This window comes from Epargyreus clarus, unplaced genomic scaffold (assembly GCF_041222505.1).
Source record: "Epargyreus clarus isolate Ecla_fem2 unplaced genomic scaffold, WU_Ecla_fem_2.2 ptg000034l, whole genome shotgun sequence".
Taxonomy (NCBI): Eukaryota; Metazoa; Arthropoda; class Insecta; order Lepidoptera; family Hesperiidae; genus Epargyreus; species Epargyreus clarus.
In genome coordinates, this window is record NW_027332239.1 from 12,981,469 (window position 1) to 13,006,026 (window position 24,558).

General features: G+C 35.2%; 1 protein-coding gene across 3 annotated transcripts in view; it reads right to left on the reverse strand.

The window, feature by feature from the left end:
* LOC140756210 (probable E3 ubiquitin-protein ligase RNF144A) overlaps positions 1-24,558 on the reverse strand; it is a 152,971-nt gene that overhangs the window by 110,835 nt on the left and 17,578 nt on the right. For 2 of the 3 annotated variants that reach the window (XM_073091663.1, XM_073091662.1), the window contains one exon: positions 9,222-9,996. In XM_073091663.1, coding sequence (XP_072947764.1) covers positions 9,222-9,956 — 735 coding nt within the window. In that variant the 5' untranslated portion in view covers positions 9,957-9,996. Of the gene's footprint in view, positions 1-1,497; positions 1,886-9,221; positions 9,997-24,558 lie in introns of those variants that run through there. The other variant, XM_073091665.1, reaches the window with a different exon arrangement.

Sequence of the window (24,558 nt, forward strand, 5' to 3'; positions counted from 1 at the left end):
TAAGTCTATAAAGTAATTACAAACTGAACTTTGGCTAGCACTTAAACTGTTAAACAAATTACATCCTGTTGCAAAAAATATTTATTGACTTTTTTTGTTACTACGTGTATCAACGAGTATGCAGTTTTTGAATGCAGTGAATACTGCATGTACAAATATTGTTGTGTGTGTAGAATCACCATAAAACTATATTCAAACATCTGTCTGTTTATCAAGATTATCGTAACAAGATTATCGTTAAAGAATGTTGAGATTGAATATACTAAAGTTATTATACAAATAAGAGAGTGAACTTTTGTTACTAAGCTTGTATTTATATTTTTAGTTTGTTATGCTTTCACGACTTAACTGTTGAACTGGTTTTGATGAAAATAAATACACAGAATAAGTTAATTCTGAGGAAGGACATAGGCATTTCAGTACACAACCTTTGAGTGTTAAAATAAGGATTAAGTTAATATAAGATATGAACATATTTTGTTTTTGAAATTACGGATACAAAAATTGGCCTTCTATCTAATATCTTATATATAAAATTCTCGTTTCACAATGTTAGTTACCGTACTCCTCCGAAACGGCTTTACCGATTTTCACCAAATTTTATATGCATAATCAGGCCTGAAAATCGTCTACTATCTATTTTTCATACCCCTAAGTGATAAGGGTTGTCCACCCTTAACATTTTTCTATTTATATGGCAACACAACGTTTGCCGGGTCAGCTAGTAAGTAGATAAAAATCTGTATCAGACGTCAGTATATATAACAACCAAAAGACTGGTTAATAAAAACCTCAATCGAATGAATAAATGCATTAAGATATTAACTACACATTAACATCGCTATTACCAGCTCCAACTCATCACGACCACATAAAATCAAATATTTACATAAATTTTATTAAACTCATGCCATAAAGATTGTATATCATTTGCGATCTATATCCTGTTTCATAATTTATATTCTCTATGTTTTTAGGGTTCCGTATCCAAAGTGCAAACGGGAACCTGTTCTTCCGCCTCCGCTGTTTTTGCGTTTGATAAAATATTTCTTGAAACTAGAAGGTAACTTTTATTTATTACACGTACGGAACCTTTCGTTTGCGAGTCTGGCTTGCACTTGGCCAGTTGTTTACTACTATCCATCATTATTTCACTAAGACGTTTTCCTTGTTTATAATAGTGGAGTTGTAATAGAAAAAGTAGACATGTCTTCTTATGTAAACGCGATTAGAGTTACATTATTATTTGTTTGACAAGCTTAGAAATAAAAATTATTAATTAATATACATATTTACGAATGATTACTGTATTGACAAGGCACTCATTAATTTTATGCATACAAAGTAATGAAATAAATAAACAAATCTTTATAAATTAGTGTTGTTTTGAGAACGTATTTCACGTTCTGCGCACGAGTCTCGCTCTTGGAACAACACTAGTTCCTATGTATCGCTAGAATATCAAATAACGATTACGTACACGTTATATCACCTTACCCTTGTGCGTCTGTCGTTCGGCATTGCTGATAACGTAGTAATGACCAATCAATGCCAGATAAACAGGATCCTAGGTCGCGTATGTCACTTCACAGCACAACACTATTATCACGGTTGCACAACACTCGTTCACTGCGACGTCATCGTCTCACAAACAAAACATGGAACGGCAAATTACATTGTTCGAAAACGTGCGAGTCGAATTGTCGATTTATTTTAAAGCGAAATACGAGTAATTCTATTTGTGTCGAGCACGTCCGTCCGCCGCGAGCGTGCCGCGCAAGTGTCGCTCGTTCGTTCGTTCGTTCCCATCGTTTCCTTGATAAGACAAAAACTAGGAATCGGTAATTAATTATCGAAATTGTGATAATTCCGCGTCCGTATTCCGTGAGGCGTCGGTAGCTCGGTAGGCGCGTGCGGCGATTCCTCATTCTGTTGACAGTCGCGAGTCGTGTCGGAGCGCCACCGCGCGACCGGTGTCGATTCGCGTGGACTTTACTCGTAAAAAACGCATCGCTATCAAACTACACATTCAATGTCACACAGTGACATATGTGTGTGTGTGTGTGTGTAAATTCTAATTAAACTCCTCATTCTCAATGAAACTATTTCTACTCTGGAATTTCTGTATTATTTATAGTCGTCACAATCTAATACACATGCCATCCTAATGTCATAAAATTTTTGAACTAACTTTGTATGAACGTATAACACGTAATTGGAAAGTCAAATACTTCTAGACATACAATTACGAAATAATTTATTAACAAGAATAATTAGTAAAATTTATAAATTGTATTACACATTTTATTTCAATTAAAATGTGTCCAGGAACCCATTTATCCTACATCAAAAAGTATCATAGGTTGTCGTTGCAATGTTATATCAGTCGGGTAATTTAGCAGTTTACGACAATTTACGGCTACAGCTTCCAGCTTCAAACCATTCGGAAGAAACCATAATCGATAAACTTTCAAATAATCGAAACTTAGAATTATCAATAATTATTTTTTTATCGCTTTTTCATCATAACAACAATAAAATAATCGAGACTTTGTTCCTTAGTGATTGTTAAAATGAAAAAAATAAATACAGGTTACGGTAGCACGGAGTCACGGACATGCTTTATTTAATTTTCTGAAAATGATTATTTTTTTAAATTACGAAATAATTTATATTCTTTTATTTTTTTTTAATAAATCTTAAAATGATTTAGAAAAATACTAAACAAATATTCTGTTTACAAAATATTAAGTAATATATACAGAACGATATGGAGTTGTAATCGATTTGTAGTAAAAATCGGTTTCTTTGGTAATCGATTTGTGTGGCACATGCTTATTGCCGTAGCGATGACATGTGTCAAAATGGGCCTATTAAATTGTGACGACTATAGGCATAAAATCGAGAAACATTTATTTCTATCTTTATCTCTACATTCGTTAAATAAAAATAGTATGTTTTAATCATGCACATTTAAGGCATGTAACAGTTTGCTCTTACAGTAGCAATGCCTATTACAAAACCTGTCCTTTGCGTTAGTCCCATTAAAATCATTTCATCAGTTTTTAAAATTTGTTTCAAACAAATAGAAGTAGGTATCAAGACCGGTTCGTTGACGTTATTTTCGCGATAATAATACTAAAGTCGAGAAATCGAGAGTCTCAACGCTCACCATACAAACATGTCGTCGCTTCATTGGTTCGTGCGATAACAATCGCTGAAGCATTCAACGCCCAACGAAGCGTGTCTCGATCGTGATGTGACGGCGACAGAACTTACTATCCATACTAGTTTATCCACGCGACTCTGATGCCACTGCCATGCATTATTTTTCGAATTTACGGATTTACTTTAGGCCCTATTCCCACGGAGATGTTCAAAGGCTACACGACTGAGATTGGAACTAAAGTTTACCTACTGGTACGCTACTCTGTTGATTTGGTTTCCGTATACGACGCGACTCAAACGCGACGACTACTTACAAGAAAATTGGTAGGATATTCATATAAAACGCGTTACTTGCTAGTATCCTCGTGGGAGAATGGCCTTACTTATATTTTAGATAAAAACTTTACATATGCTATTCTTCGTAAAAACCCTTGTTTTTGTGCATGTCTGTCGTGTGTCGTTTCTGATTTATCTATTTCTTGACAGACAAACAAATACTTTCCTAATTTTTTTATTATAGTACCGAATAATATTACTACCGTATAATATTACTAAAGTCGAGAAATCGAGAGTCTCAACGCTCAGCATACAAACATGTCGTCGCTTCATTGGTTCGTGCGATAACAATCGCTGAAGCATTCAACGCCCAACGAGGCGTGTCTCGATCGTGATGTGACGGCGACAGAACTTACTATCCATACTAGTTTATCCACGCGACTCTGATGCCACTGCCATGCATTATTGTTCGAATTTACGGATTTACTTTAGGCCCTATTCCCACGGAGATGTTCAAAAGCTACACGACTGAAATTGGGATTAAAGTTCACCTACTAGTACGCTACTCTGTTTGATTTGTTTCCGTATACGACGCGACTCAAACGCGACGACTACTTACAAGAAAATTGGTAGGATATTCATATAAACCGCGTTACTTGCTAATATGCTCGTGGGAGAATGGCCTTACTTATATTTTAGATAAAACTTTACATATGCTATTCTTCGTGAAAACCTTTGTTTTTGTGATAGTCTGTCGTGTGTCGTTTCTGAAGTTTTTAACAGTATCTATTTCTTGATGGACAAACAAATACTTTCCTAAAGTTTTTATTATAGTACCATGAAAGTCAATATTTAAATGAGCATAAAAAATGGCCGTCATTTAGAACACAACGACAAACACTTCAACTTAATTTATTTGCATTGATAGGTATATCAATTCACTACTCACTAACACTACGATGTTATATAACTATTACTGACCGGCGACGACGTTGCGAATAACATAAAAGCGCCATTTATCGAGCCCAAAACTATCCTATCTTTCAAGTTGAATTAAATCTTACACACTACAATAGTGTGTGTAAGATTCAATTATTACCTATTGTTTCAAACCTATCTTTCAAGCTGAAACGACTCATAAACACTCATAAAAATTCAATTATATCAACAACTTATCGGAGTCAAAAATATATTTCAAACTAAAACCAACTGTACATACTCAGAAAATCATCTGCCGGGTCCAAAAGTATACTATCTTTTAAACTGGAAGCAACTGTACATACTCAACTTCTCAGTGGAGGTCGCGTTCCGATCCGGTAGTAGTTTAAGAAAAAAATTGTACCTGACAATTTGTAAGTGCCGTCGTTGGCCTATACAAAAATAAATATATTTCATTTCATTAAATTTCATTTCATCAACAACCCATTAGTGCCCACCTGCTGGGCACGGGTCTCCTCTCAGAATGAGAAGGATTAGGCCACAGTCCACCGCGCTGGCCAAATGCGTATTGGTAGACTTCACATACTTTGGAGATTTTTTTTTTATAAATCTCTCAGGTATGCAGGTTTCCTCACGATGTTGTCCTTCACCGTTTAGCAAGTGATAATTAATTTCTAATACGCACATAACTTTGAAAAATCAGAGGTGCGTGCCTGGGATTTGAACCTCGGACCCTTCCATCGAGAGGCCAAGTTTCTTAACCACCAGGCTATCACTGCTTTCACTGTTATCACTACATTTCATTTAAATATATATATATATATATATATATATATATATATATATATATATATATATATATATATATATGTATATATATATATATTACTTGAGTACTTTCAAAAATTAAAGCCTACCAACACAATGACAAATAATTTATACGCCTTAAGATTTTGTACAACACGCTTATCGTCCCGTGGTTCAAGATACACTCAACGCTATAAATTTTAATGTAATAAAGAAGAGAAATTTTGCAAACACGACTTTCTCATTTCAGCCAAGAAGTATATTTAAATAATTTATTTCCCTCATTATGAATAGAAAGCAAACCTACTTACTATTGTGAAGATTCATACGCTTGTCTTTCTGAAATATTTTAAAAAAGTTATTAAATTACAATGTACTAGTATTTTTAGCTGTTATTTAGGTATAAAGCATGAATAAAAAATTCATTGTTGTTTTTATTTCGCACACAAACCCAAAAAAGAGGTTTATTATTTTAATTATGATCATAAAAAAAACAATCAACAATAACCTCATGTTCTTGCTTGATAAAAAACAAACGCACGGAAAAACATACGTCATTAGTGACACGGCAACTAAAGGATTATAAACCAAAATTAACATAACGAAACACAACAACAAGTAAGAATCCTTTGTCTTAAGGCCGCCTAATAAATAGTTTAGTTTTCAAATTAAAACGATATCAACTTGGATTTTTCAAAACAATCTCTTTGGCGGAACGGTCACTATGCCGGTTGACCATTTCAGGTTTGGTTCCTAGTTAAGCAGACTTCTAAATGACGATATTAGATCTGTTCTAGCCCTGGTTGTATGTCTTTATGTGTGTTCGTGAATGACACCCACGAAATACACGGAATCTTAAAGTGACTCTCAATATAGAATTTGGCCAAGCAATTATTTACAGGGAAACATATGGATGTTTTAGATGAAATGAAAATCCAAAATGGCTGCCACTACTGGCTTCAAAAAAAACACAACGCGAATCGAGATTCTTCTTGAAATCTCACTGAGGCTTGCAATAGCGAGCTTGTTTATGTGCAATGTAACGGAACACACGAGTGATCCGACTTCTGACCGAGTTGCCGGCATCTCGACCGTCTCTTGACCTCCATTTGGTACTCAGCTCTTTGTTACAGGAGGTTGCGACCGATATTCGGGTTGAGTTACTATTGTTTATTAACGGTGTCCGAAATTGAGAATAACTAGATTTTTTTTAATTTACAAAAAAAACGTACTATAGAATAAAGTACTGCAAACCTCGTCTATTGTCATATTCTAATGTCAAAGTTTTGTGACGTACAAACAATCCCGTTATGCACGTGCTAATTTCGAACACGGTTAAACAGAGTATGACGATACTATTACGCCTTACAAGGATATTACGAATTTTTTACTAGGTTATATTATGTTATTTAAATTCTGGGATATATATTAACGAAAGTTTAGGAATCGACAAAATGGTAGTTATTAGTAAGGTGGCATTAGTACGAACGATAGTTAATGTTACCTTAAAACTTAATAAAAAAAAATTCAAATAAAGCCAAAAACACAAATAGTACAGGATCCCTAGTATAGTTTTCATAATTTATTAATAACAAGCTGATTTTTCGTGAGTAGCTTCGTTTCGACAAGACGCCCAACATTTTTCCTTACAGCAATGTTGGTAAATGGTAGCTTGATGGGGCAGCAAGGATAAAATATGTTGACCGGACGAATTCTAAAAATTTATTACTAACCAAATTTTTCTTTGTTAATTATCAAGATAATTATTTAAATAACGTGAAAAAATATTTGTCCTACAAAATATAAGGTTTTTATTAAGGCGTCCCCCCTCTCCAACATGTATCATAAACAAGGTCATGAAAAATAATTACTAACCAGCTGATTTTTTTTTTATTGGCTGTCTACCATTTACATAGTCTACCATGCACATTGTCCTACAAATTGCATGGTATGTCATCTCGGACCTACGCTGAAAAGATGTTAATTCCGCAGGATTATTTTTTTTATTAGTAACTGTAGGACAAAGGTATCACGTGATAGGATAATATAATTTTTATCTAAATAAAACAATGTCCTACAAAAAAAAGGGTAACTTTTATTAATCCTACAAGATTTGTAATTTAACTATAATATAATATAAATAAACTATAAAACTGGCGGACTGGAATAACGTAATTCGCAATTTGTAGGACAATGTGGGTAGTAAGCTGTGTAAATGTTAGACAGCTAATAAAAAAAAAATCAGCTGGTTAGTAATTATTTTTCATGACCTTGTTTATGATACATGTTGGAGAGGGGGGACGCCTTAAAAAAAACCTTATATTTTGTAGGACAAATATTTTTTCACGTTATTTAGATAATTGTCTCGATAATTAATAAAAAAAAATCGGTTAGTAATATTTTTTTTTGATTCGTCAAATCAACATATTTCATCCCTATTATTTTAGTTATAAACCACAATCGAGAACTTTCGTACGAGAATTTGTTGGGCGTCTCATTGAAACGAAGCCATTCTGGAACACTCAGCTTGATACTAATTATTTTTACATTAAGTATTAGTACTACAACTTTTAAGTGTAGGTCCGAGATGACATACCATGTAATTTGTAGGACAATGTGCATGGTAGACTATGTAAATGGTAGACAGCCAATAAAAAAAAATCAGCTGGTTAGTAATTATTTCTCATGGCCTTGTTTATGATACATGTTGGAGAGGGGGGACGCCTTAATAAAAACCTTATATGTATTTTGTAGGACAAATATTTTTTCACGTTATTTAAATAATTATCTTGATAATTAACAAAGAAAAATTTGGTTAGTAATAAATTTTTAGAATTCGTCCGGTCAACATATTTTATCCTTGCTGCCCCATCAAGCTACCATTTACCAACATTGCTGTAAGGAAAAATGTTGGGCGTCTTGTCGAAACGAAGCTACTCACGAAAAATCAGCTTGTTATTAATAAATGATGAAAACTATACTAGGGATCCTGTACTAAAAACTTAAAAAAGTAATAAAAATATCATGGTGACAAAACAAAAACAAAAGAAGAATAATAACGCGAAATCGCATGCAAATGTGGCCAATCTGGCGAACGATCAGAATAAGGCCATCGGCCACAACAAATTGTTATTCATTATTTGTAAAATTTCCGATGTGGTTCATGTAGCATACATTCGGAATACAAATGGTGTCAATGGCTTTGAATGAGCAATTGGATACATGTAAAGAGAATGGCGAAATGAAATAAAACACAATATTTTAATTTACACGCACGGGTAGTGTATCCGGTCACATTCCAGTCTTTCAGCAGTTCCAGCCGATCGCACTGAGTGTGTGAATATCACACGAAACGTTTCAGTATGTATCATAATACTTTATTAGGACGACACTTTTAAAGATCCGATATACATATTTGTGCACGAATTTGGTCCTAGTCATATAAGAGATTTTGGCACAAAGATTTTACTAAGATTGCGTTATACTAACAGCAAGAGTTTACCAGGATAACTCAAAGTAGGTAGAGAAATATTTAAAGCAAATTTGCTGGATATAATTAAGAAATGCTGTAAAAACATTTGTGAGAAATACAACGCTTATATAACATTTTGCAATTACATATTCTTAAGATACCCATTCGACGAACTAATTAATCATATCGTTCTTATGACAAGGATTTTCCCAGGCGCAGGCAATGAACGAAAATAATAAAACCATATGAGATCATGAATCATAGTTAGATAACTCAATACAAATATATAAACACTATTTCAATATTAGAGACAAAACCGGATTTCTTTAGTACTATTAGTATTGTTTGTTTAATAAATGTTCAGAAAACACTCGAGTTATCATATTGTCTGTTTAGTATGACTAGAAAGAAACTATCTAATACTATTACGTCATTGAAATATATTCTTCGGAACTTAAGTCGTCTTTGACGGCATAACTGGGTAAAACCTCAGGATAGTCCGAGGAAATGTCCTGAACCAGGATAATGTTTAAAAATTGTAAATGAAAATAGGTCTTACCTTATCACCATCCGTTGGTAGCGTGCCATAGCCGTACCAGCTTCTGGCCGGCCTTAATCTCGGCTCTTCTTTAGGTGATAGTAGTCCACTGCCCCATCTGACCACTCCTTCGGCTACGGCCGCAACACCAGGAGTTATTGGACTTCCATTTGGAGATTTAGGTGACACCCCCTTTTCGGCCACAGGTGGCAACGTTGGCCTCGCACACCCCGTTCTCTTTTCGTATATCCTCTTAAAGGAATCATCTGTATCAGTTTCTAGTAATCCCTTTTTATCTCCTCCACGTTTCACTTCTAAGCTTCGCTTTGTCTCCTCCTGTCTTTGCGCCCATTTTGGATCTGAGTCCCGTCGCTTGGCGCTTTCGTTCGATTCTTGCCGACATAGCAAAGTCTTTTTCAAGCTTTCACTAGAGTCTTGTTTGGAAACTTGAGGTTTCTTCTCAGTCTCCTTTATCACAGGCTTTTTATCATCTTTCGTCAGTAGCGCTCGTTTGAGGCTGTCAGTGGAGTCTTGTTTGTTAATGAGCTTGCGGGGGCATTCTGTGTTTAAGGAGTCAGTTGTTTTTGAGATTAGAAGTTTCGGATAATCGTATGGAGCATGGTCGTTGGGTGGGTTTAGTTCGAGAGATCGTCGATTCTTCCACCTGTCGGCGGGTGCGATCTGCGCCTTCGCCGGGAGCAGCCGGCGCGGCAGCAGCGTGCGGTGATCATTGAGCGGTGATTCCGGTCGCAACATGGCTGGCGGCTATTGACCACTGCCGCGGACTCAAAAACGCCTGAAACAAAGAAATCGTGACATGAGATCTCTAAATCTTTCAAACAAATCTAGTCAGCAGGTAGTAAGTAAGTAATGTAAGTACCCAATCAATGCGTTACAAAATCTCACAATCGATAAGTCCTAGAGCAGTCCGCATTTAAAACATATGCATTTAATATGGAACCTTTAGTGATGTAATATTGACATGTAGATCAAAATATAGCACAGTCACTGCTATTTTAACATTGTAATGCAATCCATAAATCATAACTTATCAGCCATGTGGAATACTACGGTCGATAATGAACAATTCCGCTGATCATGAAGATCAACCGGTGCAGCATCAATCACGGTACACGAGGGTGCTTTAAAACCGTAATATTACAAAAAGCAGTTGATGAATCAAAATTGGGTATCAAGAGCCATTATTTTTATGAGTTCGTTATCATTATTAATTAATTTACGCTGCAAACGAAATCAGTATTTATTACTGATGAGATTAGTGCGTTATTTGTGCGAAACCTACGATTGGAGGTGTCAATTAGATTTGTTATCAAGACTGCACGAGTTATCAGTGAAGTTCAGTAAATAGATATTAAGATACAAAATAAAGTACACAGTAGAACATGATACTGCGGCGAGAGCAACTGTATTTAGTGCCACAAAGAAAATGATAGGATTTATCAGCTCAAAACAGCTAATGTATTTAGAAATTGATCATTGACATCATAGATAAGTATAGATATCTCACCACCTTGTAATTGAAGGAAATCATTAAATGACTTAAACGGCTGACAATTCTGTCAGCCGTTTAAGTCATTTAATTTTAATCCTTATAGATTCGGATTTGGCCTTGAAGGCCTATTTGAAAAATTCACCCTGTATAGTATATTACACGAAAGGTCTCAGCGTGTTTTTTCCCTATAAATTGTGCATGGAAAATAACTTTATGAAGTCTCGTTTAGAATATTGTAATCAGATAAAAGATATGTTTCTAAATCACTGTAACAGAAAAGCGATGACGTAGGACAGTTGAAGGTAAACGTCAACGGGCGTGACAGTGTTAGTTCACAGTTTTTTGTCAAACACCTAAAAAAACAGCTGAAATGACCCGTTTACAGTTTGCAACTTTTTTTAATGAAGCCAATAGATAATATTGTGCTATTTTTTACGAGTACAAAAACGAACACAATACTAAGGTACAACTTGTAATAAGTCTGATTATATTATTTAACAAAAGCAGTTATAGACGTGGGATACGCCTTCGAGACGTTCGTCCAAGGTCTGAAAACATTTAGTTTTTATGTCATGTGTGTTAGAAATTAATTATCACTTCCTTTGATGGTAAAGGAAAACATCGCGAAGGAACTAATACGTGCCTTAGAATTATTTGTTTAACCTTTTATTTACTAATTCACAAATAAGTGACAAATGTAAGTATATACAAAAGCGGACTTATGGCTCTATGCCCGTTATTAATAATAATCCTTTTTTTTTTGACGAGGGAAACCTTCAGAAGGTACCCGACGCCATGGAAGTGATTGACGCCAGGTATTGTGGGAATTTTACCGCACTGAAACCCCCCGTTGGTCGTCCAACGGAACACAAGCGGAGTCATCCCAACGCGATGCCCTTCTATCGGGCTCTGCCCTGGGAGCAATTTACGCTCCTCTCACATCGCCGCTGTCCTTCCCGGGTCGCTTGCTGGATGGTTTGAGCTCTCAATCTTGCCGCCTGCAACCTCGGAAGCCCCTTTCAGTCGCCTCTTACGACAGGCAGTGGATTCCGCAGTCCTATTCTGGTCCCGGTACGATAGGGACAAATTATCTACACTAATATTATAAAGAGGAAAACTTGTTTGTTTGTTTGGTTGTAATGAATAGGCTCAAAAACTACTGGACCGATTTTAAAAATTCTTTCACCATTCGAAAGCTACATTATCCACGAGTAACATAGGCTATATTTTATATGAATTATATTTGATAAATAGATTTTGAGGCGGTACAAAGTCTGCCAGGTCAGCTAGTTAATAATAATCCTATCCAACGTTTTGCCGACCAAAGATCGACATTTGCCATTTTGATTTGGCAATTTGCAATAAGTAAACAAACCTATAGCAAATTGTCAAATTTCTATCTTTAGTAGATAACACATTGGGTGGATTCATTATTAATAACGATTGTTACGACTGTTTGATTATTTACGTCATCCTTCCAAACGTATGAAAATTACCCGAAAATTTGACAAATTCTTTCCATTGGTAAGTCAGTTCAAAGTGCCGGTGTTAATATAAAAAAGAAATTTATACTGACAGGCTAAATCTACTTTCAATTATGTGAATTTGACAACTCTTTACATTAAAATGTGGACGTGGCTTTACATTTTTCTTTTTCTTTCAAAGATTAACAATAGAACGAACATACTACGGAGTTTTAGAGAACTTTTATATCTTAAAATACATCAAGTAACAACTTAGAATATATCAGTGGTGAGTTATATCTACTGAGAGTCACTTAAACCGAGATGGAATGGAACTAATTATCACTAGCAGAGTTTACTAACTCATTACAGTCATTACAAATCGTCAGTACTAAGGCTTATAGATTTAAATTTAAATTATTAGATTAGTTAAACCCTTCTAACCAGAAAAAAACAACTGTTAATGTTGGTTTTACAAGGCAGACATAGGTATAATCGCAGGCTCACCACGACTGTTCAAAATTTAAAAAAAAAAAACCACGTGTTTTATATATTCCTACTTCACAAAACCTTCTAAAGAGAACTACTCTAAGCAAATCAACTCGGAATAAAATTATTAGTTAATACTACTCAGAGCCCGTCTTAAAGACGCGACATGTTAAAATTATACCCCGGTACAATAATGGCATTGTGAGTTAGTTGTAAGCCGTAACTAACGAGGTAGAATTACAAAGGACATTATCAACTTTGCGATAAGACGAATAATGCATGGTGGTTTCATAACAATACGTACGCATTACGAACAAGCATTTTAAGTTGGCTTAGTTGGCTGTTTAGTTTATCTGCGTTACGTTTATGACTACATCATAGGCATATGGTTCTTTGTGTCCATGTAGTTCCGGGACTAGAATAGGGCTACGGTATCCCCTGCCTGTCGTAAGAGGCGACTGTCGGAGAGGAAAAGGGGCTTCCGGGGTTGCGGGCGGCAAGAGTGGGAGCTCAAACCGCCCGGCCAGCGACCCCGGGAAGGACGGCGGTACGTATGGTCGCGTATCGTCGTGTACAACAGACAGTGTGGCGAGCGGCATGCTCACCTGGGCGGAGCCCGTCGGGGCAACGCGCTAAGACGACTCAATATCATAGCAGGCATAGAAGCGTATAGTTCAAGAAACAGATCCCTATTCCAGATTGCCAGACGCAGACAGCGGCTTAGTAATAGGATCCCGTTTTTTACCCTTGTGTACGGAACCCTAAAAAACGGGCCGGGAACCCTTAAAATGTTAAAAGTCAACAACACAGAATATTGTTTGACAGCAAGTAGTTTATTCCCCAAGTTAGTAAAACTTGTCATTAACTGTAACTAATCCAGAAATAGACGCAGTATATGAGTTTTTACTAAGCTCATATTAATTGCAAAAACTAGTAATTGACCTTCATCTTCAATGAACACTATTAAGCAGCCATTATTTACCTCATTTACTTTTAACTGCTTCTAAATAAAATAATGATTCAGTATTTTCTTCGTAGCCTTATCACTGAATGTAAAATAATATATTTATTTCTTACTTTTCCGTTGCCGCTGTCGTCGGTCGTTATTTAATAACGAAAAATGTGTCCATACAAAGAGACAAAAAAGCTTTATAAACGCTTATGCAGGTTATTTAGCTATTACTTTTTCGTATACACACATAGTTCCGGGTTAAGAAACTGTTGAAACCACAACGCAACCTAAATAGGCCGTCGAATGTATTATGAACGGCGATATCCAAGAATCGCGTGCTCAACATTGTCATTCGGGGTACATAACGCTGTAACCGCTCGGCCACATACTCGTCGTGGTGAGGCAAGTAGCGAGGGAAGTGGGCAGTAACGTCGTGTGGACGGGGTCTCGTCCTGCCGCTCGTTTACCGAATTTTGTCGGATATTTAGGGTTGCCACGGTTTTGAAAATATTATATTTTAGTTTATTGTACTATATATTGTAGAAAAATAATTAAACCATAGATCATTTTGTACGAAAGAAACTATAGTATATTTTCATCGTTAATCCAGATGTCGCAGTCATCCCGTAAATTATTTTTATGATAATGTTTTTAAAAACTAAAAATCTAAAACACGTCTTTTTTGCGTATATTATAGAAAAAAGTTATCAGAAAAATGTATGTCCCGACTCCCGATACTTATATTAAAATCAATCGTCGAAAACTAAATGTGTACCCACCCACTGTTTTTTTCCTAAAGTACGTATCATATTTATGTAATGTAAGACATACTATTTCTTCAAAGTGACAGCCCTACCGACGCGAGTAGGGCAGCGTGTGGCCGCGACGTAAATAATCGCGGTAACACGAGGAGCAGTTCGAGGAGCGGTGCAAGGGGCAAGGTGTGGACGCACCATAAGGTAGAGCCTCATTTGAATTGTTAACGTCTCCTCCAATACCTATAAATATGCAGGCCATACAAACAAACAATCTAATTATACGAGTCGATTGCGATTGACGTCAGATACCGAATAAAACGAACGTAATACTTTGTTTCGAGGTTTTTGTTCTGAGTGTGGTCCTCTGCTAACCGCATTGGAGTTGGTGGAGAGCGCACCAAGCGTCTCACAGTGATAGGTAAGAATCGTGCTCTGAAGTGGGTCTTAAAAAGTGTTACAAGCTAATGTAACAATATATCGAAAATTTCATTATTCCAATTTTAGGGTGGCCACTAGTGGTGGACTAAGGTCGTCGGAGGCCCGGGGCGGAAAGTTGAGTGGAGGCCCCCAGTGTGAAAAAGTTGCTTGGATTTTATAAAACTACTAGCTGACCCGGCAAACGCTGTGTTGCCATATAAATAAAAAATATTAAGGGTGTACAACCCTTATTACTTAGGGGTATGAAAAACAGATAGTAGCCGATTCTCAGACCTACTGAATATGCATATAAAATTTGGTGAAAATCGGTAAAGCGGTTTCGGAGGAGCACGGTAACTAACACTGTGACACGAGAATTTTATATATAAGACAAATGTGACATACTTATTCGCTTATGATTCTGGCGGCCTTTTTTCGCTGATTTATACACATTTCACATATTGTTTAGTTCTGACGACCTTTTTTTACTGCGTTTAGGGGCCCCCCAGGATCGGGGGTCCGAGGCGGAATACCCCTTCCGACCCGATTGGTAGAGATTATGAAAATAATGACGTAAATGAATTGTGCATTTCTACATAATTTTAATGGTTAAATCCCATATGCATTTATTTCCCGCATGTACCTCCAACCTGCCTAATGCGTAGCCCATTACGAATTATATACCTACCTATCAGTTGTATTTATACACACTGAATCATCAGTTTATCTTACTAAGTAGCAATTTGTATGCGCATAGGATTATGCGAATCAAATTTTGTTTTGACGCAGTAGCATGTCCTTATCGCCTCGCAAGGACATTGTAGCCTTCGCTTATCATCGACACAAAAAGTACCCAAGGCATAAGAAATTAAATTGTTCTATAATTTATACCTAATGCTGTTGGACTAGCATATTTAGTGCACTAGTCATTGTTTAGTCTTTCCGGTTGGTGGCGCGATGGGATTAAATTATGATTTCTTATTATTTGTCTTGATTGATAAACTAAATTGTAATTTAATAATAACTCTACCACAGCGCTATCTATTGCATGAAATCTTGATTTTTTTAGCAATATTATAATTTTAAACCGTAATTTGGAATAATTTTAAACAGTAAATCTACAATTTATCATGTTCTTCATTAACAAAAGTTAAGCGTGAGATTAAGTACCCGTTTTATATGTATTTCATCTTACATTTATGTTACGGGAGTCCTTTTAGTCCTACCTTTATAGTTACAAACTTATTTTCAGTCACATCGTCAGTACAACCGTGCCGTCGATAATTTATCATCCAAACGTACTGAAAAAAATGTGGAGTCATGGGATGTAAAAATAAATCAGACTTTCCTAAAAGGTCAAATAATCCATTCAGCCGATTCCATCGCCAAAACAGCTAAAGGTCAGAGTAAAGGACGGACGGAATCTGAACAGGGGTATTGCCTCTTATTTACCGAAAGCGGTTTAAAAGAAAAAAAAAGTGTGTGTGTGTCAGCTACGACGCACGATTGGAGTTTACTCCTTACAAATGATAATTATGATATATATCGAATAGAAAAAAGGGTAGGTAAATGAACGCATCTGCTAAAATGATAAGAGAAACAAACATATATCTGTAATTATTCGGATTATTTATATTACTTCAATAATGCGTATTACATAAAGTATGTTACAAAATAATATAAAATAGCGCCATCTAGTGGCAAGTTTTATAAATTGTAAGTTTGCAAGTTTATCAATCTATGTATTTTGGTTCCAAATATTATAATGGTAACTTAATATAATTGTTTATATTAAAGTAAATTTTAATATAATATAATTATTTATATTTAAAACAATGTTAAACGTTTTATAACTTAAAACTTAATAATTATAATTTCTTTGCCATCTATAAAATATCCTTGTTGCAATTTACGGATGAAATTTATATGAGACTCAATAAACATGTTATTATATGTAATTTGGATTGTTTCTGAATGTTTTATAATTCTAGAATTCATTTAAAACGTATTGCTAATTTTATATAACTTATTTTGAACATAATTCATTAGCAATAATTCTGTAATAAATATTAAATAATACTGTTTTGATTTTGCCCGTTTATCGTTGATAGATGGTGCTGATCAATAATGCATCCATTTTTATAAGTTAAATTAATATATCAGTAACTTACAAAAGCCTCTTTATGTTAAAAACTTATTTTGCTAATATTATATCTTATTCAATTGCTTACTGATTTTATATATTACTCTTCTTTAAAAACGTTCATAAAAGATTGTTAATCATATTATGGCGCCAATGTTCATATTTTTCACAGTGTTTATAAATGATCAAACCTATTACTTAATTTATGCAAAAATGTAAACAAATTAGTTAATGACGTTTTAATGTTTTATATATTGCTAATTATTTTTATTGTAATAATTACTTTCATATGGGATTTGAACTTACTGTATTTTAAATTAATAAAAGCACTCTTGATTCATTTTTTGGTTTCCGTTACGCCTCAACTTTTCGTGTTACACTTGATTTTACTCCTCATAAAATTTCCGTACCGGGCCTTATAACTCAAATCGTTTCTTAAGGAGTAAACTCCAAAAATATTAATAATCTTAGGTGGGTGGTTGCAATCGTATTGTTTCACTCTTAGGAACCTCTCAGCACTCAAATGGGAGAGGCATGGAGTATATTCCACGGCGGTGTTCCAATAGAGATACCTAGATCAGTACCTGCCTAATACTGTTAAATATTAAAAGCATAGCTAATCTACTTTTTAATCCGCAAATGATGCGTCCTTTTGCGAAAATTGAAAAACCCCACACACGTATCGCGTAAAGTCCTCAAAAGCAAACCGTAATATAATACTTTAAATTATTTTTCTTCATAGTAATTTATGTTTGAAACGTGATATTTTGTTATTCGATTCTTTGTACCTACACTCTGTACTCTACAATAACGACATATTGGTAGGTAGGTCGCATAATGACAAATTGGCATTGCGTGCTTCGCAAAACTGATTGCGCCGGTTCAAAACAATAACAGACGTTGTGACGACATTATATTATCATAACGCCGAGATATTTCTCACATAAGGCATGTGTGACTGTGTGCACCTTTAGTAATAACGTACCTATCGATTCGATTCTTGTGTCATATTTCTCATGTGTGGAGGTGTAAAGATTTAGCATAAGTATTATTTTTTGAAAATTCACATGTACTAAGTATTTTATCGGGATTCTTACTATGTGGAGATGAGGTCTGGTAAATTTACCCCGATTTTAAATTTCTTCGTTTATGACTTTCCAATTTTCTTAAGGTGAAATAATGTGTCGATTCATCAATCGATGACGTATATCTACGATGGATGACGTCATCGATCGGTTAGTGTTTGGTCGCCCTTCCATTTGCATGCAACTATAAACAGCTTTAATTGATACCAGCTATTATTTATATCGATATAAAAATACGAGTAATATATTATGGTAATAAAAAACTTAGTAGCAGTTTTTTATGATCCCCTTTACCTTTTAACCATAAAACCCACGGGTCTTACCCACTACAGTATTTTATAACCGCCCCATGAGGCCCAGCGGAAGACAATTGCAATTTTCCTACATGAAAGCTTTAACATTTCGAGTTGAAATTCCAAATTTATCTCCTTTTGTTACCGAATCATTCATCACTACGAATGGAAGCGGCGATTAAAATTTAACCTCGTGGTATTCACGGTTTCAGCTCGTTGGATTATAAATCAATTTGTCTGTCAAGTTATCTCGGTTTGGAGCTGAAGATTTAGAGGATTAAGGTAGAGGTGAGTAGATATAATAATTATGATGTTTATAGAAATCCGTTTTATACGTTGTTTTACTAAAAATTTTATTAATTTGGATAAATAAATATCTTTTTATTTTATTTTCTGTGATTCTCTTCAGATGGAACCTTTGCTCAATATGGAATTGCTTACAAATGTCCATAAGTGGCAGTTACTATTAACCACCAGGCCATCTTACTTAGTTTCATCATCAACCCATTACTGTCCCACTGCTGGGCACGGGTCTCCTCTCAGAATCAGAAGGATTAGGCCATCGTCCACCGCGCTGGCCAAGTGCGTATTGGTAGACTTCACATACATTAAGATTTTTATCTCTCAGGTATGCAGGTTTCCTCACGATGTTTTCCTTCACCGTTTAAGCAAGTGATAATTAATTTCTAATACGCACATAAATTTGAAAATCAGAGGTGCGTGCCTGGGATTTGAACCTCGGAGCCCTCGATCGAGAGGCCGCGTTTCTTACTCAGTTCTCTTACTTAGTTTAGATGCATACAATGTTACACGGGAGTTGCTTGCAAAGAAGATAAGTATCAAGATTAAATATGAAAACATGTTGTACAAAACTGTTTACAAGTTCACTAAAGAGATTATCACGGTACCTTCGTACACCGTCACGGGTGTGTACGAGTTATTTAAATATGCACAAGTTATTAAAATATTGACTCGGCTGTCCACTGCCGCCATATATATCAAAGTACACAGTATACAATGTTACAAGCAGATTTATTGGTGATTGTAATTGAAATGTCACGATGTCATTACAGTTTAATGCCATGCCATATTTTAAATTATGTTTAGTTGGAAAAAATATTTATTCAAGTTTACTTTATTGATTTATCCTCTATCCTCCTGTAACACCAAAATGTTTGTTTCTAGTTTTTTTTTTCAGTTATTTTAACATGTAAACACATATACATATAATACAAATCGATACCTTAATTCGCAAGTCAGCTAACTCCACTTTTTGTCAAAATGTTTCTTTTATTTATTTTGATTTCGTTCAACGTCATTTACTATCAAAATAAATTTAAAAAAAAATATATTTTGACAAAAAGCGGAGTTGGCTGATTTGAGAATTAAGGTATCGAAATGGATCTAGATGTTTTTAGAGTTATTTTAACAGTTAAACACAAAAAAATACAAAGATATTTTGACATCGTGCGAATAAGCGCATGGTCTTAAAAATGGCACTTATTTTGAAATAACACACAAAACTCCGTAATAATCGCCTATACAATATCTAGAATCTAGAACATGACCGTTATCCGGAAAATACTACAATCGGAACAAAGAAACTAACAGTAATTTGTACAAAAATACACAACTGTGAAGTGAGTCACGATCGCAAGGTTATCTCGAAAATAATTTTCAAAAGAAATAACCTATTACATTTTATATCGGATATCTTATATCTATGATCAACACAAAATAGAAGGCTATCTTGATTTCAAATTGATATTTTGTGATGTAATTAGTATAGCTAATTATATTGGTTTGTTTGTACAAATCGCTCACAGTATTATGACTACAACTCTACCACTTCGTGTTTTAACAGCCTTTAGGGAAGGGAGGCTTAGTATCTCAAAAAATACCGATTCGATTTGTATGAAGTATTCGTTACTACGTATATCTAAACTTTAGATAATCCACTATCTCATACTACAGAAGAAACTCGATTATCCGGACCTCGGCATCCAATTATGTATGTATATAATCTAAAATATGCGTGTACATAAATACATCGTATGTTTGAAAATGTATCTTTTAACAATGTCTTAATAAACATTGATTTTCGTTGAAAACTATGTAATGTTGATTTTAATAAACATTATGTAATACATGTGCACAAAATTATCCGAATTTTCGATTACCGAGTGCCTAACGACAATATTAGTCCGGTTAATCCAGTTCTACTGTATCACGATTTTAAAAAATGACTCACTGGTGTCGATTCTAGACCAGCAAGCATGAGCAGCCGTCAGCCATCCCCCTAAGCAATCACTACTCATTCATAGATACCTACTATACTATAATTATAAACAAAGTTCCCGTCCAGTAAAAACAAATTAAACACATACGTAGCGCCCATCAGTCTGACACATACGTTGAGATTGTGTTTCGCAAGTCGGAATAAACATACGCCCACTGTGTGCGGGTAGGGTTACCGAATATCTCAGCAACTTATTACTCGTATTATAAAACTAGTTTATGTCCGCGTCATGACATTCTCGTATAGTATAACAGAGATTTTTATTATGACCATGTGTTAAATAAAAAGAAATTCTTTATTCGTAACAGAATGGAGAAATTACTTCGAAATTTAAAACTGCTCTAAAATATAATTCTTACTTTCCTGTTATCGCTGTCATCGGTAATATACATAGTTATTAATCTACTTCTTCATTTCTTTATATGCATCAAAACTAAACATCACTTTACTATTAAAGTCAGTCTATACTGAGTAGCGGGAAATAACTTAATGAAGCTCCATATATAGGGCTCAGTGGTGGACCTTTAAAGTCTATGTTACTCGTGAGCTAATATCGCCTAATGATAATATCAGTTGTTTATATCAATCAATCGGAACACTTGCAATATTGGCTCCGGCCATAACGATGAGACTGTTAAGAAAAGCTTTTGATGGATGTATTAATTAAAATTATATTTACCAGAATTAGAATTAATCTTAGTACTTAGTACTTGGATTTTTTTATATAATTTATTTACATCATTTACATTAACAACATCTAGCAGCCCTGTCCGCGCCCACTGTGCAACAGTTCCACGCAACATGTCTATAATTAGATCTGATTAACGTACCCTGGTTTTATTTATACCACCACCGAGTCCGCGGACCGCAACGCTGACGTCACGCAACTGATATCCGAAATCTGAGGCATTTTATTGATTCTTCGAGTTTGGCGTGTTTATGTTTTGAGGATTCTGTAGTGACATGCAAAAAACGCGTATATACGTCATAATTTTGCCCTGTTAGTCTGTTTGTCGAGACTACTGGTATTATAAATATTGAATTAATATGGAGGTGGGTGTATTTTTGGATGCAAATCTTTAGATGTCCTGTCCTGCCATTGCCGAACACGAGTCTCCACGACTGCGCTAGCCCGTGTGAAGATCCATGACATTGCTCCAATATGTATTAGTGGAGAGGTAAGTGTATCTATGCTATGCACTACCATTCAGTGTAAGTTGACAAAGAAGGTGTTGTAGTCCATAAATGTATCTGAAGTATGAAAATTTTCATACTTATAAGTGTGTGAATTGGCTGCCATAATAGGATGTGCAGATTATGATTTCTTTTTGTAATTGATAATTTTTCGGATACTGCTTTTCATTTTAACTGTAACTACCTCTCGTGCGTAGAAACTAAAAGTAATGCAAGGGCAAATCGATTTGTTTATCAATTAATATACACTTTTAAAGGGAAATGATTATCTTGTTATTCGTAACTCGATAGTTGTCACAAGATCATTACGCACCATAAGTATTTACAACGCATTTGCATAATAACTAGGAAGGAATTTTAATTGCTAACTTAACATTCAGTATTAAGCGGGAGTTCCACCCACGCGTTTGCGCGACAATTTTGCGCGATTTAATTTACAAAGCCATTTGCTTAATGTATCGCATTCAGTGTGTTTTAAGTTGCTGCATATAGTCCCTAGAAAAAGGCGTTTCCTTAATATAGGTAAATCCTTTTATTAACATTAGTTCGCGCGACGGCTAACGCGTTCGTTAAATTTCCCCTTAAAGAAATCTTATATAAAAAAATTCTCGTGTCACAATGTTAGTTACCGTACTCCTCCGAAACGGCTTTACCGATTTTCACCCAATTTTATATGCATATTCAGTAGGTCTGAGAATCGACTACTATCTATTTTTCATACCCCTAAGTGATAAGGGTTGTTCACTTAACATTTTTTATTTATATGGCAACACTACGTTTGCCTGGTCAGCTAGTATTATCTAAAGAACTTATATGTATTTGTATGTATGCAGTCAAACAAGTGATAAGGTATTACTATGTTTCTTAGTAACTTAACTAATATTACTATTTGAATGACTCTCGGTTAAAAATAAACAACGCCATGAAAATTTTACAGGTCAAAGACCAAATCAGTAACGCTGACACGACTTGTTAACACTTTTCGCGAAATTGATGTTAATTATTAAGTGAGTTAGTATACATAGAATCTGTATTATTTTAGGCACTTGTACGACTGAAACCAAAATTAAGTTAAGGTAAGTAGTCTCAAACTTTATAATTAAAGAAAATCGTGACCACTAGGTCTACGTCATTGTCGTCATCAACAGTCATCAACCCATCATTGACCAGCTGTCCCAGCTGTCTACTGTCTTGCTGTCAATCGGAAGGTTCGAAACTCGAATCCCAAGCACCTATGTTTTTAAAAGTTTATTATGTGTATTATGGAAATTAATTTTACTTCCTTGAACTGTGAAAGAAAAACATCGTAAGAAAACCTCTCACGATTTCCTATATACCTGAAAATTCTTTATGAACAAACAATTTTGTGAAGTTTACCAATTCGCACTTGACAAGTGTGGTGGACATATCCTACACCTCTTTCACACTGAGAGGAGACCCGTGCGTATGAATCGGTCAGTATAAGTTGACGACGACGACGTTACCACCAAGAAAAGAACTATATCTATATATGCATATGTTAAATATCTTTCTATGTGTTATTCGGTATTATATGTATGTAATGTATGATTAAAATATATATAATAACATATCTTTATTTAGTCTCGTACACGCATATCCACCATTTGTTAACCCATCTCCTTTTACAGGTCTGCTGGAAGATATTTCGTTAGGAATAAGCAGTACCTTTGCACGACATTCTATTTATAAGATTTTTTATATTAATTATCTATGTGTGCATAAATAAATAAATAAATAAAAAGTGCATAGAACGTAAACAATCACGCGAAGGGCCACAGCACAGCGTTGCGCCGGTTGCGCAACAGTTGTAACGATGTGTTCCCAGCGTGGCGTAACGTCGCGGCGTTTGGCGGGAAACTGAAAGTGTCATTAACGCCGCCTTTCACTGCACTCGACGTTTTGTTTTCAAGATGTTACCGCGTACACGATGTGCGAACGTGTTTGAGTTGTTGTGAGTTGATCTAGCCAAACGTAGTCTAGCCGGTAGTATTGTTTAATGACAGTGAAGTAGTTGAGGAGAATGCTGTCTCTGTCATGATAGGGTCAATGCCGCTACTTGACATTTGCAATCAAATCCTAATTGAAGTGATACACGAGTTCGGACAGAGATGCGTCGCGTCCTTTAAGCCTTAAGCCATAACACCGCAGCACTTCAACAGTGCCATAATGCACAAAAAGGTGCAAATGTGTCCGAAGCGTGTTTTCATATCCGCAATCGAAGCACATTAATAGTACCACCTTCAAAACTTCTACATGACTAAAATACGGTTCAACTCAAAATCACGCACATACCTCAAAATGGCACTTAACATAAGATGTAATTTAATTTGTACATTACAACATATTTTATTGCTTTAAATCCCGTATGTGTCTTCTTTTATCAAGATTCCTAACACCGTTATTACTGCTAAACAAGTCCATATTAAAGCCAATTTTTTATTCGGATTTTTTTTTTGCGAATTTATTACGAGTCTCGACCTCTATTACTTATAGCGTCAATGATTATAGTCATAAGCCGCTGTTTGACTGAACAATGGGTGCAATAGAAAACGCTAACTGATTAGGGCTCGCCATAACGCCGCAGACAATGGGCAATCATTAGGAGAAACTTCATTTCACTCTCGACATGCACAGTATCGCTTTAGCAATCGGTTAACTTACTTAGAATGAGTCTATAACCATTTATCAATATTGATTCGTTTTCAACGAATAAAAAAAATAATTGAATGTT